This window comes from Trichomycterus rosablanca, chromosome 6, assembly GCF_030014385.1.
Source record: "Trichomycterus rosablanca isolate fTriRos1 chromosome 6, fTriRos1.hap1, whole genome shotgun sequence".
NCBI classification, from domain to species: Eukaryota; Metazoa; Chordata; class Actinopteri; order Siluriformes; family Trichomycteridae; genus Trichomycterus; species Trichomycterus rosablanca.
In genome coordinates this window covers 20,699,100-20,723,153 of record NC_085993.1, presented here as the reverse complement: position 1 = coordinate 20,723,153, position 24,054 = coordinate 20,699,100, and the positions used below count along the sequence as shown (strand labels likewise).

Here is a 24,054-nt window from a genome sequence, read left to right as displayed (position 1 = left end):
AAGCACAGTTCTGTTGCTTCATCATTCACAAATACAAACTCATAGAGCAGTGAGGGTTTAGGTTCTGAAAGAGATTAAACAAGATTCCCAAATTCCTTTAACCTTTTCCAACGGGAGCATTCAATCATCTTTCACAAACACAGTTTTATTGCAATGCATTGCTCAGAAATTAATAAACAGTCCCAAAAATTGACTGCAAAATGAAGTACAGTGGTACCTTGAAACTCATCGTCAATTGGTTCTGGGAGGGTTGTCAAGTTTTAAAGGTGTTGTGTTTTAAGGTATTTTTTCCCCATAAAATTGTATGTGAAACCTGTTAATGCGTTACATGCATGCATATATTTTCGGCTAATGTAAAATAATGGAGTTGTTTTTGACACTTATACACTGAAAATAACACAAGTATAATATAAAAAGCACTGAAATACAATTAAAAACAGGTAAAAATCAATAAAAAACCATACAACCCAAAAATTAGAAAAAGTTGGGACAGTATGGAAAATGCAAATAAAATAAAAATGCAGTGTTCTATAAATTTACTTTGTTTCTTACATTTACTTTGACTTATATTTGATTGCAGAAAGGATGAATCTGAGATATTTCATGTTTTGTCTGCTCAACTTCATTTCATTTGTTAATAAACATCCTTAATAGATAAATAAAGCTTATAAAGCTTCTTAATAGCTAGAAATTAGCAACCAATCAAAAAAAGTAACCTATAAGTAAGTAATGAGTATGAGATGGATGTTCCATTGAAATGTAATTGTTTTGGCAGACTATTGAAATCAATACCAATTAATATGTTGGAGGGTATTGGAGAGCCTTTCTCCTAAAATATGTTAATGTTTTACAGTGAAACAGCTCATCAGTACCAGTAGCAGCTGAAACTCTTCCTCTCGCTATGACACATTTTCCTTCATGCTTACCCCAGGCAGAGATAAATTCACTGTTGTTTTTCTCCCCGGTCTGTTTAAGACGCTTCCCTGAAGCATCAACATACAACTGAAATCATGATTCATTACTTCACAAAACTTAAACCAGTCTGAATCAAACTTTCCACTTTCTGTGTTTGCCAGGAATAGACTGTTGTTTTCTGAAGTATTGATATTTTTTTTTTACAGCTGTTAACTGCCTTTCATTCTTGAGTGATATGGCTTCGGGCCTTCCAGCAGCAAGAAAAAATATGGTTTTCCAGCCATTTTCTTACACAGTAAAGTTCTGAATGGCATTTGTTAATGTAACTCTGTCAAACCTTTGTCAGGCCTGTGGTTCTATCAGCTATTGATGAATGACGGTGTTTGATGCGGTGCCATCTGCAGGAGATCACAGCTGTTCAGCTTAGGCTTGTGCCCGCATCCTTCACTTTAATCGTCGTTTAATGATATTATGCACTGTAGAAGGAGAAATATGCAAATCTATTCCTATATTTATTTAAGAAACACTGTTTAAACAGTAATACATTTGTTATGCATTTCTTGACAAACTGGAGATCCTCTGTCCATCTTCTTAAAGACTCAGCTTTTTATGCATGCTGCTTTTGTTCCAACTCATGATTACAATCACCTGTTGACATCACTGTTTGAAATCACATCATTATTTAAGGTTTTTTTCACCTCATTACTAGCCCTAAATTGCCCCCGTCCCAAGATTTTTTAGAATGTTTTGCAAAAATACAAAAATAGATGCATATTATCAAATTAGATGAGGTTAACTAAGTAAACATGAAACATCTCGGGTTCTTACTGTCTGCAATAAAATACAAGAAATGTAAAAAAGACTGTTTTATTATTATTATTATCATTTGCATATTCCATACTGTCCTAACTTTTTTTTTTTATTCAGGGTTGTATAAAGTCTCCAGCTTTTTTCCCTAAAGTAAGTCCCAACTGGTAACACGGAGTGTGTATTTGTTCAATTCTAGCCATTTAATAATTTTATTTACTGACACGATTTATTGTTAATGTTTTGTTATTTTAGGCTAATTTTGGAGTGTACTTGACAATCAAACACAATTCAAACACGCATGCAAAAATACTGGAGGTGGAGCTAGAGATTGGAGAAATCGGGGTGCGAGGCAGTGCACTCATCAGCATCTAGTCTAGTCCAGTCTTTTATGTCTGACAAAAAAAGCCAGGACAAAGACATGTCTGTTGACTTCAGTTGCTGAACAGTCTGTGATCAGAGTTGCCATATTTTTTATTTCATGATGCCCCATACATATTTAATAGAACACAGCACTCGACTGCAGGCAGGCTAGTCAAGCACTTGGACTCTATGTCTATAAAGCCAGACTGTTGCAGCAACTGCAGAATGAGGCCTGGCAATAACCATGAATTATGGGGAAAAAACAACTTAAGGACAGTATCTCTTTCTCTAAAAGGGTGGTACTGTTGCTCAGTGGGTTGCACTGTCGCCTCACAACAAGAAGGTCCTGGGTTCGATCCCCAGGTGGGGCGGCCCGGGTCCTTTCTGTGTGGAGTTTGCATGTCCTCGCCGTGTCTGTGTGGGTTTCCTTTAAGAGCTCCGGTTTCCTCCCACAGTCCAAAGATGTGCAAGTGAGATGAAATGGAGATACAAAATTGACTAATTCTGGGCTCGAAGGTCACACATATACAACACTGATTTCCAGCTGTGACTTACACAGACTTTGATTGCCCCAAATCTTTTCACAGTATTATGTACGGTAGACAGACAAACATCTAAATGATTTGCAAATTTAGGCAGCTGTGTGGCTTGAACTAGCAACCTTACTGTTGAGCTTCCAATGCCCAAATACCTCATGTGCCAGCTTAAATGTGTTGTATACTACAGACACAAAACAAGATGATACAAACTTAAAAGCATTAAAAAAGACAAATCAAATTTTAAATTTCTTCTCAACACAATCTAGATTGTAGGTTGTTCATGTTCACACTTTCCACCCTGTTCCAAAGCTGTACAACTCAACTGTAGTTAAGGGGAAATAATGTGACGCTTCATCAGAGACTTGTTTGTCAGTTTCAGTGTGGTGAGGCAGGAAGCCTGTCCGAGGGAGGATGAGCGTCAAAACAAGAAAAAAGTGGCAACTGTGTCTAAATGTAACAGGTTGTGTGAAAGGGGAGGGGGGCAGTTGGGCACTAGTTTCATGTTTATTCAGGGAAACAGTGATGATTGTCCAGCTCCAACTAAAACGTTGCTGCTGTTCAATGTTTATAGCAGAGCTCTTGAGTATTGAACAGTGCCTGGCAGTGGGGGGGGTTTTTCCACTTCAGCGCAGCATTGTGAAGATGCAGCATCTGTTCTGATTGTTTTTATGGGATATCCTTAAACCTTTAAATGCATTTCTGAGTTTAAAATCCCAGATCTAAACAATATGCATCAAAGAAAATTGCTTGAAAGCTTCGGAAGTTACAACAGATGAGCTACAGTTCTGTCAATGGCAGCTATGCTGAAACAATCAAACAACACCTAGCTGGCACATATGCAATAAGGGTGGGTGAGGGTGTGTCGCAAATCAGCAGTCTGAACTCTTACTAGGCCTACTCTCTGTTATATTATATATACAGTACATTTATATATACTGTATATATACAGTGTATCACAAAAGTGAGTACACCCCTCACATTTCTGCAGATATTTAAGTATATCTTTTCATGGGACAACACTGACAAAATGACACTTTGACACAATGAAAAGTAGTCTGTGTGCAGCTTATATAACAGTGTAAATTTATTCTTCCCTCAAAATAACTCAATATACAGCCATTAATGTCTAAACCAACGGCAACAAAAGTGAGTACACCCCTAAGAGACTACACACCTAAATGTCCAAATTGAGCACTGCTTGTCATTTTCCCTCCAAAATGTCATGTGATTTGTTAGTGTTACTAGGTCTCAGGTGTGCATAGGGAGCAGGTGTGTAGTACAGCTCTCACACTCTCTCATACTGGTCACTGAAAGTTCCAACATGGCACCTCATGGCAAAGAACTCTCTGAGGATCTTAAAAGACGAATTGTTGCGCTACATGAAGATGGCCAAGGCTACAAGAAGATTGCCAACACCCTGAAACTGAGCTGCAGCACAGTGGCCAAGATCATCCAGCGTTTTAAAAGAGCAGGGTCCACTCAGAACAGACCTCGCGTTGGTCGTCCAAAGAAGCTGAGTGCACGTGCTCAGCGTCACATCCAACTGCTGTCTTTGAAAGATAGGCGCAGGAGTGCTGTCAGCATTGCTGCAGAGATTGAAAAGGTGGGGGGTCAGCCTGTCAGTGCTCAGACCATACGCCGCACACTACATCAAATTGGTCTGCATGGCTGTCACCCCAGAAGGAAGCCTCTTCTGAAGTCTCTACACAAGAAAGCCCGCAAACAGTTTGCTGAAGACATGTCAACAAAGGACATGGATTACTGGAACCATGTCCTATGGTCTGATGAGACCAAGATTAATTTGTTTGGTTCAGATGGTCTCAAGCATGTGTGGCGGCAATCAGGTGAGGAGTACAAAGATAAGTGTGTCATGCCTACAGTCAAGCATGGTGGTGGGAATGCCATGGTCTGGTGCTGCATGAGTGCAGCAGGTGTTGGGGAGTTACATTTCATTGAGGGACACATGAACTCCAATATGTACTGTGAAATACTGAAGCAGAGCATGATCCCCTCCCTCCAGAAACTGGGTCGCAGGGCAGTGTTCCAGCACGATAATGACCCCAAACACACCTCTAAGACGACCACTGCTTTATTGAAGAGGCTGAGGGTAAAGGTGATGGACTGGCCAAGCATGTCTCCAGACCTAAACCCAATAGAACATCTTTGGGGCATCCTCAAGCGGAAGGTGGAGGAGCGCAAAGTCTCGAATATCCGCCAGCTCCGTGATGTCGTCATGGAGGAGTGGAAAAGCATTCCAGTGGCAACCTGTGAAGCTCTGGTAAACTCCATGCCCAGGAGAGTTAAGGCAGTTCTGGGAAATAATGGTGGCCACACAAAATATTGACACTTTAGGAACTTTCACTAAGGGGTGTACTCACTTTTGTTGCCGGTGGTTTAGACATTAATGGCTGTATATTGAGTTATTTTGAGGGAAGAATAAATGTACACTGTTATATAAGCTGCACACAGACTACTTTTCATTGTGTCAAAGTGTCATTTTGTCAGTGCTGTCCCATGAAAAGATATACTTAAATATCTGCAGAAATGTGAGGGGTGTACTCACTTTTGTGATACACTGTATATATATATATATATATATATATAAATTAAACACATTACAGAGTTCTATAAGACCAAATGCTTTATTTGTTTATGAAACAGTGTAAGATATTAAACATATTGATTTTTATTTGCATTTTTCCCCAATTTTCCTCCCAATCTAGTCGTATCCGATTACCCGATTGCATTACGCTTCCTCTCTACTGATGCTGATCTCCACTTCTGAGACTGACACACACCCCCTCCGACACGTGTGCAGTAGCCGACAGCATCTTTTCACCTGCACGAGGCGAGTTCATATGCGGATTCCTCGACTCCGTGCAGACGCCATCAATCAGCCAGCAGAGATCATAATTGAATCAGTTATGAGGTCCCTATCCAGCTTCCCACCCTGTATGAACAACAAGCCAATCGTTGTTCATGTAGCCGCCCAGCCCAGCCGGATGGCATTGCTGAGTTCTGAACCGAGGAGTTCGAAATGTCAGCACTGGTGTGCTAGCATGTTTTACCGCTGAGCCACCTGAGTAGCCTACATGTCAATAATTTAACAGTATGTTAAACATAAACACAGTGAGCAGAACCAGTTAAATGTTAATAAAGAATTCTAATCTTTAATAATAAAGATTTCTGTATCAAACAGGTCATTACAATTACTAACCGAACATGCTAATTAAAATAAAATAAAAAAATATATAGCCCATATGTTCAAGCTCTTTTTGATAACATCAGCAGAGTTATCACAAGATGATAACTACCCTGTTACTGGGACATGCTGCAAAATATCCACATTACTTCTTACACTCTGATCCACATGTGCTGAGCGCAATACAGCAATACACCCCGGACAGTACAACAATCCATCGCAGGACCTCGGTCCCCCTCTCAAACATAGCCAATCGTGGCTGATACTGGGACATGCTGCAAACATAGCCAATCGTGGATGTTACTGAGACATGCTGCAAAACATCCACATTACTGTTGTTAAAAAAATTACACTCTGATCCGCATGTGCTGAGTTTAACATGCAGACTGGCTTCACAACAACAAAAAATTGCTTTCCTGTTTGTAATTTTTATTTTTCATAATTTGATTGTTTTAATTTTTACAGATGCATTAAAAAAAAGGTTCAGTTTGGATAAGAACAGCAGCATACACCTAGCTGGCACAGACACAATGAGGGTGGGTGAGGGCGAGTCGCAAATCAGCAGTCTGAACTCTCACTAGGCCTGCACTCTGTTCAAATCAAGCATTAGCCATTGGAAATTAATTAAAATGACCTTTCTAACCACCATCATTAATTAAACAATGACTTGTGAAACAATAAGATCCCAGGTTTAGACATCAGGTCTACAGGTTGCTCATTTGTATCTTTGCCAGTGGCTAAATGTATTATATTTTCCATGCAGGATTCTAACTGGACCAATTCCAGCACAGCTTGATTTCTGGGTGTGGAGTTTTAACTGGTTGAAAAGTTCAAAGCAATCAGGAGGGCGATGTTCGAAATGGTTAAAAGCTGTATTAAAGGGCGCTCGGGTGGCAGTCCAAAGCTGCTTGCACATTATCTGTGGAAAATTGCTTTGCGCTGATTGTGTCATTGTTTTCCTATGAAGTGGGGATGCAAAGTGATTCTCATCAGTCTCATCAGTGCTGCTTTGAAAAAAATCGTCTGCAAACGGTCATAATTAGAAGCCATGAACAGAGATGGAGGAGAGAAACGCATTCTCGCTGTTGTACTGAACCCTGAACTGTTTAATTCTACTTTAAATCTAGCATGACATTGTGAGAAAACTATAGCAAGGTGACTAGCAAGCTGTGAAATTGGGAGTCAAGGTTTGCATTTAGATTTAGATTCCTAATTCTGCAATCACTTGTCGTGGCTTCATAAACCCACTTCCTGTTTTGCTGGGTTTTAACTTCTCACTTCTCCAAATGTTGACCATTGCAAGAGCTTTTCAAAAAATCATTACCATGCTTTTATTTTGTTCAGGTTTGCGGTGGACCAGGACCCAGGAAACACTGGGCGCTATGCAGCAACCCACCCCGGACAGTACACCAGTCCATCGCTGGACCTCGGCCACCCTCTCTAACATAGCCAATCGTGTCTGTATGTAGATGCCAATCGGCCAATAATTTACAACTTAAAATAAAGGGAAAATATACACCGATAAGCCATAACATTAAAACCACCTCGTCCATTTTATCAGCTCCACTTACCATATAGGATCACTTTGTAGTTCTACAATTACTGACTGTAGTCCATCTGTTTCTCTGCATACATTGTTAGCCCCCTTTTCATGCTGTTTGTCAATGGTCAGGATCCCCACAGAGCAGGTACTATTTAAGTGGTGGATCATTCTTAGCACTGCAGTGACAATGACACGATGGTGGTGTGTTAGTGTGTGTTGTGCTGGTATGAGTGGATCAGACACAGCAGTGCTGCTGGAGTTTTTAAATATCGTGTCCACTCACTGTCCACTCTATCAGACACTCCTACCTAGTTGGTCCACCTTGTAGATGTAAAGTCAGAGACGATCGCTCATCTATTGCTGCTGTTTGAGTTGGTCATCTTCTAGACCTTCATCAGCGGTCACAGGACGCTGCCCACGGGGCGCTGTTGGCTGGATATTTTTGGTTGGTGGACTATTCTCAGTCCAGCAGTGACAGTGTGGTGTTTAAAAACTCCATCAGCACTACTGTGTCTTATCCACTCATACCAGCACAACACACACTAACACACCACCACCATGTCAGTATCACTGCAGTGCTAAGAATGACCCACCACCCAAATAATACCTGCTCTGTGGTGGTCCTGGGAGAGTCCTGACCATTAAAGAACAGCATAAAAGGGGGCTAACAATGCATGCAGTGGTAAAGAGTTCCAAAGAGCACCACTGGGGATTCGACCCCTGAATCCCAGCAGCAGTGAGCTAGCGTACTTTACCATTGCGCCACCCAAGTGCCTGAGCTTTTTTTGTGTTTAACAAAAATATATCTATTAAAGACTGCATGCAAATACAATGTCAATACTGTCTCCTGTTTTCAAGCTTGCCACTTCAAACTTGCCACTGGCACAGCAAGCAGAAGCTCTTTTGTCACGTACAAAGTGAAAGGATGAAGTGCCACTGTAAGCAACAATATGTGCTCAGCCATGCAGTAAACAAAGTGCAACAAACAAACGCTTATCCTGTAAGAGCTGCATAATATGTTGACATAATTGCCGATGACTGAAAGGGGAAAGGTCAGATGGGGTTTCTCCTTGCTGTCACTGTGGTATGCGATACCGGGACTGGTCAAGGCACCGACAAGAGTGATGGGGAAATCACATGAAGGACAGAGAGACCCTATGTGATACACTTCTGTTTGAGAAAAGCAGCAGGCAACTGTACCTGTGTCAGAGGGGGCAAGTGCAATTCGGCAGCTCTTCCCGACCAGAGTGGGGGCGGTGCAAGCGGCAAAGGAACTACGATTAGGAATTTTATATTACTAGAGCACTGCAGGATAAGACTGACCCCATAAACACCACTCAGATTGATGAGTTACTCATCAATTGAGAGTTGAAATTTTTATCTGCTTGATATGAACAGCACATATGATGGCTCCCATTTAGGAAATAAAACAATGATGCTGATTCATTTAAATTTAACACAGTGAATCAAACAATCGACTCTTGTTGTAGACTATGAATGAAAAGGCTTTCTGAATGAAAAACATCATTCCAGTAGAGCCAGTCACAGGGGACTGTGCAGTCAATAAAGCTCTACAAGCTGAGCATTGATTTTGTTCCAGCTCTGCTTTTTGTCTTCTTTCAGAGGTCTGAAATGAGCCAGTGTCACTTGAGGTGATTTAAAATTAGAACCACGGCATTGTGAGGAACATGGCATGGCGACTAGTGAACTGAAATGTCGAGGCTGGGTTTGAATTTTAGATTTTACATTTTTAATACAGTGGTACCTTGAAACTCAACGTCAATTGGTTCTGGAATTGGTGTTAAGTTTCAGGGTATTTTCTCCCATAAGGATGTATGGGAAACCTATTAATGCGTTCCATGGTCCCATGGAACTGCATATATTTTAGGCAAATGTAAAATAATTGGGATGTTTTTGACACTTATACACTGAAAATAACACAAGAATAATATAAAAACACTGTAATACAATAAAAAACAGTTAAACACAATAAAAAGTGCTCTTTACTGTTACTTCTTTATTGTTTCCTTATGCTTTTTAATTGTGGAGATGCTTGATCTTTGAATACCGTATTCCTGCATAAAGCCGCATTCACATGAGAAGTGGCAAAATACACTGCTCAGACATAACATTATGACCACCTTCCTAATATTGTGTTGGTCCCCCTTTTGCTGCCAAAAAAGCCCTGACCCATCGAGGCATGGAGTCTGACACCTTTCTATCAGAACCAGCATTAACTTCTAGCCTTCGCTCCCCACGTGCTTCAGTGAGCCTTGGCCGCCATGACCCTGTTGCCGGTTTACCACTGTTCCTTCCTTGGAGCACTTTTGATAGGTACTGACCACCAGGAACCGGCAGACCGGGAACACCCCACAAGAACTGCAGTTTTAGAGATGCTCTGACCCAGTCACCTAGCCATCACAATTTGGCCCTTGTCAAACTCGCTCAAATCCTTACGCCCATTTTTCCTGCTTCTAACCCATCAACTTTGAGGATAAAATGTTCACTTGCTGCTTAACATATCCAACCCATTAACAGGTGCCGTGATGAAGAGATAATCAGTGTTATTCACTTGACCTGTCAGTGGTCATAATGTTATGCCTCTTCGGTGTAGCTTCCTATGGGTGTGTGTGCTTAATGTGACTTATTGTACTAAAACATCGAGTGAGGAATTTCATTAGTGGAGAGAGCTTATGAGCAGTAATAATTAATAGAAGTTTAGTGTTCCTGTGACGTTCTTTTAATACATTAGGTCACATTAAGCTTTTTTTTTTTAATGATAAGCGTTTTAGACTCTCTCGGAAAAGCTGATTCTCACAATTTCTTAGAACCGTGAGGTATAACACAAGTTTAAAAGTGAAACAGGAGAAAAATCCAGCTAAACAAGTAAATTTGACGGTTATTCCACACAAATGCAGATTCGGCTCATATTCGCACTCTGATGACGTTTTACTGCACCGCTAAAACTAAGCGCTGAACAAAACAGCAGTCACACACACATCGAGTTTAAGGACGCGAATTTCTAGATGAAGGGCATCGAGTTTCAAAGATTTCGAGTTTAGGGGCTGTCGAGTTACAAGGTACAACTGTATTCTCACGTCTAAAAATGAGAACCATTGCCATGGAGTTCTTACAAAACTGCATGTGAATTAACCGTCAATACTGTTGATCAATACTGTGTATTGTTTTCAAGCTTGCCGCTCAATGGCACAGCCAGCAGAAGAAGGTTTTACCGCTTAGAACATGCAAGCCATAAATGACAGGAACGTCGCTGTAGGCAACAAATATGTACCCAGTCTTGCGGTACATTAAGCGCAAAAGGCAGATCCTGTCAAAGCAGACTTAGGCTTTAGGAAATAGAGTGCAAGTAAGGACGTTAATGATTAACTGGTTAACTGATAACCGACAAATCAGTCATTGTTTGATTTCTGCTGTGGGTTCAAACAGTCATTAAAATTCATCTTCCACAGCTGAGAGCTGATTTGAATTGACAGCAAAGCTACAGATCTCTTACAAGAGAAAAGAGAAATGGTGCTGAAGTGATAATGAACTGTGACTCACCCCCCTGTGACAGGTGTTAATGAAATCATGTGGCCTATTTACAAGTATGGCTGTTTGCTCTGCTGATGCTATTCAAATGGAAACCTTTTTGCATTTTTATCATTAAAGCTCAAATAACAGAACTGATGTTTAAAAACCTCAGTATGGCGTTTTTGCAAATTGATTTTATGTGCAACTATCTGTTGACTAAAACGATTCAGTTTTACAATATCTTGTGTCATGTCTCAGTATATACAGTGTATCACAAAAGTGAGTACACCTCTCACATTTCTGCAGATATTTAAGTATATCTTTTCATGGGACAACACTATAGACATGAAACTTGGATATAACTTAGAGTAGTCAGTGTACAGCTTGTATAGCAGTGTAGATTTACTGTCTTCTGAAAATAACTCAACACACAGCCATTAATGTCTAAATGGCTGGCAACATAAGTGAGTACACCCCACAGTGAACATGTCCAAATTGTGCCCAAAGTGTCAATATTTTGTGTGACCACCATTATTATCCAGCACTGCCTTAACCCTCCTGGGCATGGAATTCACCAGAGCTGCACAGGTTGCTACTGGAATCCTCTTCCACTCCTCCATGATGACATCACGGAGCTGGTGGATGTTAGACACCTTGAACTCCTCCACCTTCCACTTGAGAATGCGCCACAGGTGCTCAATTGGGTTTAGTCCATCACCTTTACCTTCAGCTTCCTCAGCAAGGCAGTTGTCATCTTGGAGGTTGTGTTTGGGGTCGTTATCCTGTTGGAAAACTGCCAGTTTTCGAAGGGAGGGGATCATGCTCTGTTTCAGAATGTCACAGTACATGTTGGAATTCATGTTTCCCTCAATGAACTGCAGCTCCCCAGTGCAAGCAACACTCATGCAGCCCAAGACCATAATGCTACCACCACCATGCTTGACTGTACTTCTCACCAGGGCGCCGCCACACATGCTGGACACCATCTGAGCCAAACAAGTTTATCTTGGTCTCGTCAGACCACAGGGCATTCCAGTAATCCATGTTCTTGGACTGCTTGTCTTCAGCAAACTGTTTGCTGGCTTTCTTGTGCGTCAGCTTCCTTCTGGGATGACGACCATGCAGACCGAGTTGATGCAGTGTGCGGCGTATGGTCTGAGCACTGACAGGCTGACCTCCCACGTCTTCAACCTCTGCAGCAATGCTGGCAGCACTCGTGTCTATTTTTTAAAGCCAACCTCTGGATATGACGCCGAACACGTGGACTTAACTTCTTTGGTCGACCCTGGCGAAGCCTGTTCCGAGTGGAACCTGTCCTGGAAAACCGCTGTATGACCTTGGCCACCATGCTGTAGCTCAGTTTCAGGGTGTTAGCAATCTTCTTATAGCCCAGGCCATCTTTGTGGAGAGCAACAATTCTATTTCTCACATCCTCAGAGAGTTCTTTGCCATGAGGTGCCATGTTGAATATCCAGTGGCCAGTATGAGGGAATTGTACCCAAAACACCAAATTTAACAGCCCTGCTCCCCATTTACACCTGGGACCTTGACACATGACACCAGGGAGGGACAACGACACATTTGGGCACAATTTGGACATGTTCACTGTGGGGTGTACTCACTTATGTTGCCAGCTATTTAGACATTAATGGCTGTGTGTTGAGTTATTTTCAGAAGACAGTAAATCTACACTGCTATACAAGCTGTACACTGACTACTCTAAGTTATATCCAAGTTTCATGTCTATAGTGTTGTCCCATGAAAAGATATAATGAAATATTTGCAGAAATGTGAGGGGTGTACTCACTTTTGTGATACACTGTATATGTAGAATTTATTATTCTATTATGCTTATTGCGTCATAATAACTCTACTTATCTGGTGAGGAAGAGATTTAAAATACTGATTGCATTTCCATACTTTGATTTCTATGTTTAGTAAGTCTCATAATGCAGGGGTTTTCAACCTTTTTGGACATGTGCCCCCTTCTGTGTGCTGACCTGGAACTTGCCCCCCCCTCCAAAATCAACCCTCAACCAGAAACCATTGCAAAATATATATAATTAATGATGTGAACATCATACATATGCTGCAATTTTGCTGATTTAAATATTTACTTCAAAAAGATAATACAGCTCTACCTTACTCAATGCGACAGCTGAGCCTATTCTGCGAGCACATCATAGAAATTCATACTAATGCGGATCAGCCCTGTGTACGGAGAGACACACCCTGATCAACGCACTCCTTCCCTGCCCCTGTGCAGGTGCCATCAATCAGCCAGCAGAGGTCGTAGTTGCATCTGTTACGAGGAGACCCTATCTGGCTTACTACTACCCCACCCCTATATAAACAACAGGCCAATCGTTGCTGAGATTCGATACAATGTATTCAAGATCCCAGCTCCGGTGTGCTAGCGTGCTAGCATGTTTGCTAGCGTGCTACCACCTGAGCGGCCAGTTCGGACTCGTTTTAAATGACCCGGACTCGACTCATGACTCGTAAAAAAATTACTCGTAAACAACAGTCCCTAGCCTCAGCATGTGTTAACATTAGTTACGTGTGACAATTATGTATATACATTTGAACATTTTCGTTACCTTTGGATTGGAATTTCACTTAAAATGGTGGAATACCCTACATAGTGCACTTCACAGGAACAACTGGTGTGAATGGAACGCTCCTACAGAATTGGCGCTAATGGTTGAAAGACTGCTTTCTAAACCAATCAGACCTTCTGATTTAAATTTTTAGTAAGTAATGCTGTTATTTGCATTCATTCAGCTTACGTCACACAGATGATGTGTTAATGAAACGCTTAATTGGCTTTCTAACAAGTTCGTGTTTTACTTCACAACCAGGACAAGTTTGAAGGTTTTTAATTATAAACACACATTTACAAAATAATGAATTATATTCCTATTGGGAAAACACACGGTTATACATTTAATAGCATCTGGAAGAACATAGGCTAAGGTAAGCAGTGGTTATGATTTTTTTTTTGCTGTGTTTTGGATTTTGGCTGCTGTGCCACGATTTATCGGGCGCTTTTGTTTTGCAATGAAAACAAAACGTATCAGTTTAAGCTTTTAACTGGAACCTTCTGGTTACGGAAATTACATTCATTTGCACAATGATTAGGAAAGTAAAGACACTAAGTAAAATGGCAAAATACAATCGCTAATCTGTTGTTTTTTTTATCTAAACTTACATATTATTTGTTTTTTCTACGCTACATTTCCAATATATGTTTTGTGTATATTATATTGACTCGTGACTTGACTCGGACTCTAGTCTAAAGACTCGTGACTTGACTCGGATTCTAAACTAAAGACTTGTGACTTGACTCGGACTCTAGCCTAAAGACTCGTTACTTGACTCGGACTCTAGCCTAAAGACTCGTGATTTGACTCGGACTCTAGCCTAAAGACTCGTGATTTGACTCGGACTCTAGCCTAAAGACTCGTGCTTTGACTCGGACTCTAGCCTAAAGACTCGTGATTTGACTCGGACTCTAGCCTAAAGACTCGTGCTTTTACTCGGACTCGTATTTTGTGACCTGTGAACATCTCTGGTTCAGGATACTCTTTGACTGACACCCAAAACTATTGATGTAGATTGCTTATCAGCATTGGTGGTATCAAAATGGGATGGCAGAGCTAGTGGAGTCCTCGGCTGAAACAATGCAGTCATTGTTTTTGTCACTGATTTATCATCACTGTTAACCCTATTTGTAAGTTTCGCTGGATGACATTAGACGTGCGTGTGTAAGTGGTCAGCAAGACTAATCAAACATGCCTCCTGTCAGTAAAAAATGAATTGCTTTAGTTTTGTAAGTAAAAAAATCTCGTAATGTCACGCCCCCCTAGACAGGTACTCTGTCATAATGAGCTGTGTTGAACTCTTTCATGTCTTTTTATTTGCATCAATTCTGTTGGCAAATTTGTCAGATTTCTAAAAGTTTTTTACTGCCACCCTTTTGGGATTGTTTTGGACTTTTTTTTAATATTGCACATTGTGCTTTTGGTGTGACCCCGCAGGATACCTACTTCTGAGGAGAGTATTTCTCCTAAACTATTTAATTTTGTCCAATAGTGGATGAACGTATATATGCACATATTGTGAAATGATGGATATCCAGCTCACCCAGTGTCTGAAAACTAAACCATCATGTTATGTAAATGTCATTTTTTGAGGAGGGCAGACTCTGAATGTTTGTGCCATCAGGCTGCCTCTACAACCCACAGTGGACTTGTTAATGGAAGTGTTATTAGAACAGAAGGTCACAGTTTTTCCAGGCCACAGGAAGAATTATTAATTAATCTGTATAAAAAGATCCATTTATCAGATGCTTGTTTTTTTTCTCTTACTAGGCAAGTGTCAAGTCAAGTGTTTTTTTTTTTTTTATTTCTTTATGCATTTTCTCCCCTCTTTTGATTGCGTTCGAGGAGGGTATATTTGCCTGCTCCATGCCCCCTCTGACACATTTGCAGTTCCTTCAACCCCCTCCTTTTCTGCCGAGCTTAGGTGAAATTATCCACTTCTGAAGACTCCTGCTAACCAGGGTCCTTGCACAGTGTTTGAAGACCCCACCCACATATTCCGATCGGGCTACTAACCAGAGTCCTTACACAGCATCTTCAACACAGCATCGAAGACCCCGCCCCCTTTTTAGTCCCGTCTTTTTTTCCACCCAGCGGACTTTAGTGGCCAATTTTGTCTGCTGCAGGCACTGCCCATTGTGCTTGCTAGGAGGCGCCCAGCCGTCCGGTAGCAGAGCTGAGCTTCAAACTAAAGGGGTTAAGAATCCCAGTGCTGGTGTGCTAGGGAAATATCCTGATGTGCCACCTGGACGCCAGTTGATTTAACTTTGCCCAATGATAGTTGTATTAGATGTAGTTCCTGTAGAAGAAACCTGCAGCCATTCAGGTCATTATTGGATTACATTGGATCAATATGGAACAGTTATTTAAGATGAGGGATCATTTATAATTAAATGTGACATATATCTTAGCACAGCGCTTGAGAGGAGCAGTGGACTATTAGGCTAGCCCAACATTCGAATCTTAGAAGTCCAGGCATCTACACAGACATGATTGGCTATGTCTGAGATGGGTGGCCAAAGCCCTGCAATGGATTGGCACCCTGTCGAGGGTAATCCTGCCTCACGTTCAGTGTTTCCTGGTAAAACAAGACCCACCTCAGTGCTGACCAGAATAAAATGGTTAATGAAAACAAAACAAATGAAAAAAATGGTCAGCCTGCATTCTTCATTATCTCATACTGTCATGTGATCAGCTATAAAAAAGCATGAATCCTTGCCAGCCAATTATAGTAGCTCATCACCTCTGCTGATGCGTTGCATTTTGCACAAAATGATAATGCTGCTTATCAGAGCTGCACACGGTGCATGAAAGTCCTTGAATATACCTTCTCCTTGTCTGATTCATTCAAGATGTGCGCTTGCATGCATGTTAAATAAGGCCTGCTCATACATCATGCACAAGGGACAAAGAAGAATTATGAACACCTTCCTTTCTGAAAAAAAAAAAAAACTCCAAACCAGTCCAGTGGAGGATTTAACCTCTGAAATGCTTCTAAACAAGTAGAAAATTATAGTGTATATGAAATCTGGGGCCACCATGGGACCTGGGTTTGATCCTTAGTAACTGTCTGTGAGGAGATTTGCACGTTCCCCTCACTTCCATATGGGTTTCCTTTGATTTTTTTCAAAGGAAACCTTTGTGCAAACCCCCCCTCCCCAACTGACTACTCCTTATTGCCCCTAGGTGTGAACGAGAAATGAGTCGCTGTGGGTTCCCACTCCAGTCTCCTTCCAACACCTACCTCCTTTCCTACCCAAACCTTGTCCTACATCCTCATAACAAATTCCCAGAAGAAATAGAAAAAGGAAAAGGAGTATATGTAGATACCAGACGTACTGCTTACATATAATTGATAGTGGTTGCTTAGCAGGCTTTCAACTGAAAGGTTGACAGTTCGAATCAAAGCTCTGCCATGCAGCCACTGTCGGGCCCTTTAGCAAGGCTCTTAACCCTCTCTGCTCCAGGGGTGCCGTACAATGGCTGACACTGCGCTCTGATATGTGAGGTGTTGTTTTGTACAGCGGTAAATGTATATATGACAAATAAAGCCGTTCTACAAGTCACACAATAGCCAAGTTGCCAATGACTGGCCCTTAGATCTCAATTGCTTGATTCGTGTCTCAAATTTAAGTCGCTTTGGATAAAATAATTTAAAAAAAGCATCTGCCAGCCTCTTGATGAAACAATGCTGGTGGATTAGCACAGGAGTCCACCATGTTTGTGTTTGAGAAATGCAGGATTCTTGGTGCATTTACATAAGATTACTTTAAGGATGGATGTAAACACAACAAACCACACCATGTCTCCGCAAATTACACAATTGATTGGATTGTTTTTTTTTGCCAATTCTGTTTTAATCATTGTCATGTCTGGTCAGGGTTGTGTACTACCCCCCAAGATATAACCAATCATGTCTGTATTTAGACTGATAGCACCACTGGGAATTAGAACCCTGGATCCCATTGGGCTAGCATAATGTACTGCTGCTACCCCCGAGAGCCCAATTCTGTTTCATGTTCTGCATAATTCTATACTGACCAATGAATCTTCAATTTAAAACTTTGTCCGAAACCTTAAAGTCATTTCAGCGTCATTTAAAATGAAAAACAACACATTTAATTACACATTTCTGAATTTAGCAGAGGCTTTTATTCAAAGCGACTTACAGTACTGTGACAGTATATTGTCCAAGCAATTGAGGGTTAAGGGCCTTGCTCAAGGGCTTAAAAGTGACAACCAGGCAGTGGTGGGGCTTGAACCAATCTTTTGATTACTAGTCCAATGACTTTATCGCTAGGCTACCACTAATAATGCATATGTCTAGGATTTCTGAGTAAAGCAACAAGTTCCATATTCAAAAGGGTTGAAAATGTAAACAAACAAGCTGTTAAGCTATTAGACATCGGGTATGCAACATAAAGATGGAAATATGGGGAAAAAAACACATGATGTCACAGTACAGAACGTTCAAATATCTATTTAAAGGGGTTTTTGTACAATACGTTTTAAAGAATGGAACACGGGATACATGTCATCAACAACTAACTGCAGTTGGCTACCACTGTCTGCTACCAGGGGTGTATTTTAGTTGATTGCTATGACCCTTCATAGCAATCAACTGAAATACACCCCTGATATAAGACAGTGGATGTCTAGTCGCTAGGGCTTTGGGCTATCAACTGAAAGGTTGAGAGTTTAAATCCCAGCTCTGCCATGCAGCCACTGTTGGGCCCTTGAGCAAGGCCCTTAACCCTCTCTGCTGACCCTGCGCTCTGACCCCATCTTCCAAACAAGCTGGGATATGCGAAGAAAGAATTTCGTTATACTGTACACGTGTATATGTATATATAACAAATAAAGGCATTCTATTCTATTCTATTCATTCTAGACATTTCTCATGTAAATAGAAGTGGAACACATGTACTTACCTAGTAAAATCCACATTTTCAGATAAATACAGCCTAGATTTTTTTACCTGTAGCTATAGTGGTCAGAAGGCAGCAGTAGCATGTGTTTCCTCCATGACTAAAGTATCAGAGGGTGATAACTATTTAGCAGGAGAGTCTACCATGTTTTCATTTGTGAGCTGTAAAGATGGTGGTGGAGTAAAGACCTTTATGGGGGCAGGTCAATATTGTGAAGTCAGAAAATGTAAACAAGATGCTGATTTCTCAGATATGCTTTTCAGGTTACAATGTAGGTACTTATATATATATATATACGTATATATATACAATATTATAAATTTGCTACTGTGTTGTATACAGATTTGGAAGATTTAAGGGGGATGTTTGAAATTTTTACAAATAATTTGATATAGGTGATTAACGTGACCTGAATGATTAAAAACCTCAAAGCAGGATTATACGATTAATAATTTTATGGAAAACTATCCTACAGAGATGCAGAAACAAAACAAACAGTAGTGCAACAAATATCTATTTGAGGGGTTTTTTTTGTACAATTCGGAAGGAGGGAACACGGGATACATGTCATCAACAAATTACTTCAGTAGGGTCACAGCAATCAACTAAAATACACCCCTGGTAGCAGACATTTTTCATGTAAATAGAAGTGGAACACATGTTCTTACCTGGTGAAATCCAGATTTGTAGATCTAGCCTATCTAGCAATAGTGGTCAGAAGGCAGCAGTAGCACGTGTTTCCTCTACGACTAAAGTATCAGAGGGTGATAACTATTTAGCAGGAGAGTCTACCATGTTTTCATTTGTGAGCTGTAAAGATGGGGGTGGAGTAAAGACCTTCATGGGGGCAGGTCAATAATGTGACTAGTCAGAAAATGTAAACAATTCAGTCAGGCTTTATTTTTGTGTTTTTGTTTGTTTTTTAGTTGCTGATTTCTCAGATATGCTTTTCAGGTCACAATGTAGGTACTTTATATATACAGTATTATACATTTGCTACTGTGTTGTTTACAGATTTGGAAGATTTAAGGGGGATGTTTTACATTTTGTAAAATAATTTGATGTAGGGGGTTAACGTGATCTGAATGATAAAAAAAAAACTCAAAGCAGGATTATAGAATTAATCATTTTAGGGAAAACTATCCTACAGAGATGCAGAAACAAAACAAACAGTAGTGCAACATAGTGCAGGATGGTCCGGGTCAACAAGACAACCCTCAATCAGCAGCAGAATGAATAGTGATGGAGAATTTCCTACCTAGTCTTGGCGCTGGCATTGCCTCCTCTCTGCGGGTCTTTTCCATGTGCACTGATCTGTTTCGCAGCCTCCTGTTTGGATGGAACAGTTTTCCAGACTCCAGATAAAAAAGGATAAAGTGGATCCCCATAAACAGCTCTGATCGGCGGCGGATCGTCCGCGCTGTTCCCCCCGAAAAAGTACAAGAGTAGGAAAACTCCGAGACACACCGCGATCGATACGATTTTGCAGTGAATCCTCATGCTGGAAAAGTGATGGAAACTCTCGGCCTCGCATTAAAACACCCCGTTATTCGCACGATCCGCAATCGGAATGCATTTGATCGCATTGCAACACTACTCTTACATTGTGAAGATGAGCGGAGTGAAGAGCTCAGACCAGTCCACGTAAATCACTCTGTACAGGGAGGCGGGGCGTCACAGCGTTACCGTAACTCTGCTAGACACATCGCCGTTTGATTCTGAACTGTTGGCCAAAATAGTGACCCTGGGTTCTGGGTAGGACGCCAGCTGATCCTCGCTTCTTACTCATACATACACTAACTAGAGAGACTCGAACCCATGACTGGAAACAATGAAAGCAGGGTCAGAACACACTGGTAACAATGCTAAACCATCCAAAAAAATCTATCACTTTTTTATATGGAAAGAATAGAATGCCTTTACTCACTCACTCCAGGTTCTGGAGCCTATCCCAGCTTTTCAATGGGCGCAAGGCACACAGTAACACCCTGGACGGGGCGCCAGTCCATCACAGGCCAGACACATAGAAGAATAGAATGCCTTTACTCACTCACTCACTTACTGTCTTAACCGCTTATCCAATTAGGGTCGTGGGGGGGTGCTGGAGCCTATCCCAGCTTTTCAATGGGCGCAAGGTACACAGTAACACCCTGGACGGGGCGCCAGTCCATCGCAGGCCAGACACATAGAAGAATAGAATGCCTTTACTCACTCACTCACTCACTGTCTTAACCGCTTATCCAATTAGGGTCGTGGGGGGGTGCTGGAGCCTATCCCAGCTTTTCAATGGGCGCAAGGTACACAGTAACACCCTGGACGGGGCGCCAGTCCATCGCAGGGCACACACATAGAAGAATAGAATGCCTTTACTCACTCACTCACTCATTGTCTTAACCGCTTATCCAATTAGGGTCGTGGGGGGGTGCTGGAGCCTATCCCAGCTTTTCAATGGGCGCAAGGTACACAGTAACACCCTGGACGGGGCGCCAGTCCATCGCAGGGCACACACATAGAAGAATAGAATGCCTTTACTCACTCACTCTCTATACCGCTTATCCAAACAGGGTTGGGGGGGGGGTTCTGGAGCATATCCCAGCTTTTCAATGGGCGCAAGGCACACAGTAACACCCTAGACGGGGCGCCAGTCCATCGCAGGGCAGACACATAGAAGAATAGAATGCCTTTACTCACTCACTCACTCACTGTCTTAACCGCTTATCCAATTAGGGTTGTGGGGGGGTGGGTTGTGCTGGAGCCTATCCTAGCTTTTCAATGAGCGCAAGGCACACAGTAACACCCTGGACAGGGTGCCAGTCCATCGCAGGGAAGACACATAGAAGAATAGAATGCATTTACTCACTTACTCACAGTCTTAACCGCTTATCCAAACAGGGTTGGGGGGGGTGCTGGAGCCTATCCCAGCTTTTCAATGGGCGCAAGGCACACAGTAACACCATGGACGGGGCGCCAGTCCATCGCAGGGCAGACACATAGAAGAATAGAATGCCTTTACTCACTCACTCACTCTCTATACCGCTTATCCAAACAGGGTTGGGGGGGGGGGGGGGGGTTCTGGAGCCTATCCCAGCTTTTCAATGGGCGCAAGGCACACAGTAACACCCTGGACAGGGCGCCAGTCCATCGCAGGGCAGACACATAGAAGAATAGAATGCCTTTACTCACTCACTCACTTACTGTCTTAACCGCTTATCCAATTAGGGTCGTGGGGGGTGCTGGAGCCTATCTCAGCTTTTCAATGGGCGCAAGGCACACAGTAACACCCTGGACGGGGGGCCAGTCCATCGCAGGGAAGACACATAGAAGAATAGAATGCATTTACTCACTTACTCACAGTCTTAACCGCTTATCCAAACAGGGTTGGGGGGGGGGGGGGTGCTGGAGCCTATCCCAGCTTTTCAATGGGCGCAAGGCACACAGTAACACCATGGACGGGGCGCCAGTCCATCGCAGGGAAGACACATAGAAGAATAGAATGCCTTTACTCACTCACTCACTCTCTATACCGCTTATCCAAACAGGGTTGGGGGGGGGGGGGGTTCTGGAGCCTATCCCAGCTTTTCAATGGGCGCAAGGTACACAGTAACACCCTGGGCGGGGCGCCAGTCCAATGCAGGGCAGACACATAGAAGAATAGAATGCCTTTACTTACTCACTGTCTTAACCGCTTATCCAAACAGGGTGGGAGGGGGGGTTCTGGAGCCTATCCCAGCTTTTCAATGGGCGCAAGGCACACAGTAACACCCTGGGCGGGGCGCCAGTCCATCGCAGGGCAGACACATAGTAGAATAGAATGCCTTTACTCACTCACTCACTCACTCACTGTCTTAACCGCTTATCCAATTAGGGTCGTGGAGGGGGGGGTGGGGGGTGCTGGAGCCTATCTCAGCTTTTCAATGGGCGCAAGGCACACTGTAACACCCTGGACAGGGCGCCAGTCCATCACAGGCCAGACACATAGAAGAATAGAATGCCTTTACTCACTCACTCACTCACTGTCTTAACCGCTTATCCAATTAGGGTCGTGGGGGGGTGGGGGGTGTGGGGTGCTGGAGCCTATCTCAGCTTTTCAATGGGCGCAACACAACTGTTTGAACCCATTAAAGTTTTTTTTTTTACCTTCAATTTAACATTATTCTGCATAAAAAACAAAAGGATTCACTTTGGTTGTGGCACAGCCTATTTCACACTACAAAAAACTGTATGTATTCGTTATAGAACAGTCAAAACAGTCTTAAAGGCAGCAGTTTAAAAATGCATTGCTTTGTCACTATCCAGTTAACAAACAGTCCTAGTCAGAGTTTGCATATTACACATGTGTTCAAATCCTGGTTCTGCCATGCAGCAAGCGCTGGGCCCTTGAGCATGGTCCTTGACCCTTTCAGCTCCAGGGGCGCTGTACAATGCACTCTGACCCCAACTTCCAGCCAGACAGGATATGCAGAAAAAGAATCTCATTGTACTGTATGAATATATTTCAGACATAAAAATAATACTAACAGTACACTGTAGCTTTTTTTGGAGGTGGGGGAAACTGAATTAGCTAAAGGAAACCCACACAGACACACAGAAATAACGCCAAACTTTACTCGTTACTCCACAGTGCCTTACAATGAGCATTTTTAAAGTAAAAAGATCGTACACACACTTGTTAGGGGTCACTAACAAGACAAAATATGTGAAGAGCAAAATCTGTACCCACAGTTTAGTAATCCATACTCTCAGTTTATAAACTGTACTCTCAATTTAGCAAAACTGTAACCACAGATTTGTAAACTGTACCTACGGATTTGTTAACTGTACCCACGGATTTGTTAACTGTACCTACGGATTTGTTAACTGTACCCACGGATTTGTAAACTGGACTCTCAACTTAGCAAAACAGTGCTTATGGTTTTGTAAATCAAACTCTCAGATTTAAAATCTGTGACCTTCATAAACAGCTTAGAACTGGTGACACAGTGGGTACAGTTAACAAATCTGTGGGTACAGTTTAGAAATCCGTGGGTACAGTTTTGCTAAATTGTGGGTACAGTTTACAAATCCCTGGGTACAGTTTTGCTAAATTGTGGGTACAGTTTACAAATCCCTGGGTACAGTTTTGCTAAATTGTGGGTACAGTTTACAAATCCCTGGGTACAGTTTTGCTAAATTGTGGGTACAGTTTATAAATCCGTGGGTACAGTTTATAAATCTGTGGGTACAGTTTATAAATCCGTGGGTACAGTTTATAAATCTGTGGGTACAGTTTATAAATCCGTGGGTACAGTTTATAAATTTGTGGGTACAGTTTATAAATCTGTGGGTACAGTTTTGCTAAATTGTGGGTACAGTTTATAAATCCGTGGGTACCGTTTAAAAATCCGTGGGTACAGTTTATAAATCCGTGGGTACAGTTTATAGGTACAGTTTATAAATCCGTGGGTACAGTTTATAAATCCGTGGGTACAGTTTATAAATCTGTGGGTACAGTTTATAAATTTGTGGGTACAGTTTATAAATCTGTGGGTACCGTTTAAAAATCCGTGGGTACAGTTTATAAATCTGTGGGTACCGTTTAAAAATCCGTGGGTACAGTTTATAAATCCGTGGGTACAGTTTTGCT

At 41.9% G+C, this 24,054-nt stretch overlaps 1 protein-coding gene across 1 annotated transcript in view; it reads right to left on the bottom strand.

Annotated features, from left to right (window-relative positions):
• gxylt2 (glucoside xylosyltransferase 2) overlaps positions 1 to 20,034 on the bottom strand; it is a 54,104-nt gene extending 34,070 nt beyond the window's left edge. Inside the window, exon 1 of the mRNA XM_062996719.1 lies at positions 19,690 to 20,034. Coding sequence (XP_062852789.1) covers positions 19,690 to 19,931 — 242 coding nt within the window. The 5' untranslated portion in view covers positions 19,932 to 20,034. The remainder of the gene's footprint in view (positions 1 to 19,689) is intronic.
• Between the last annotated feature and the right edge of the window lie 4,020 nt (positions 20,035 to 24,054).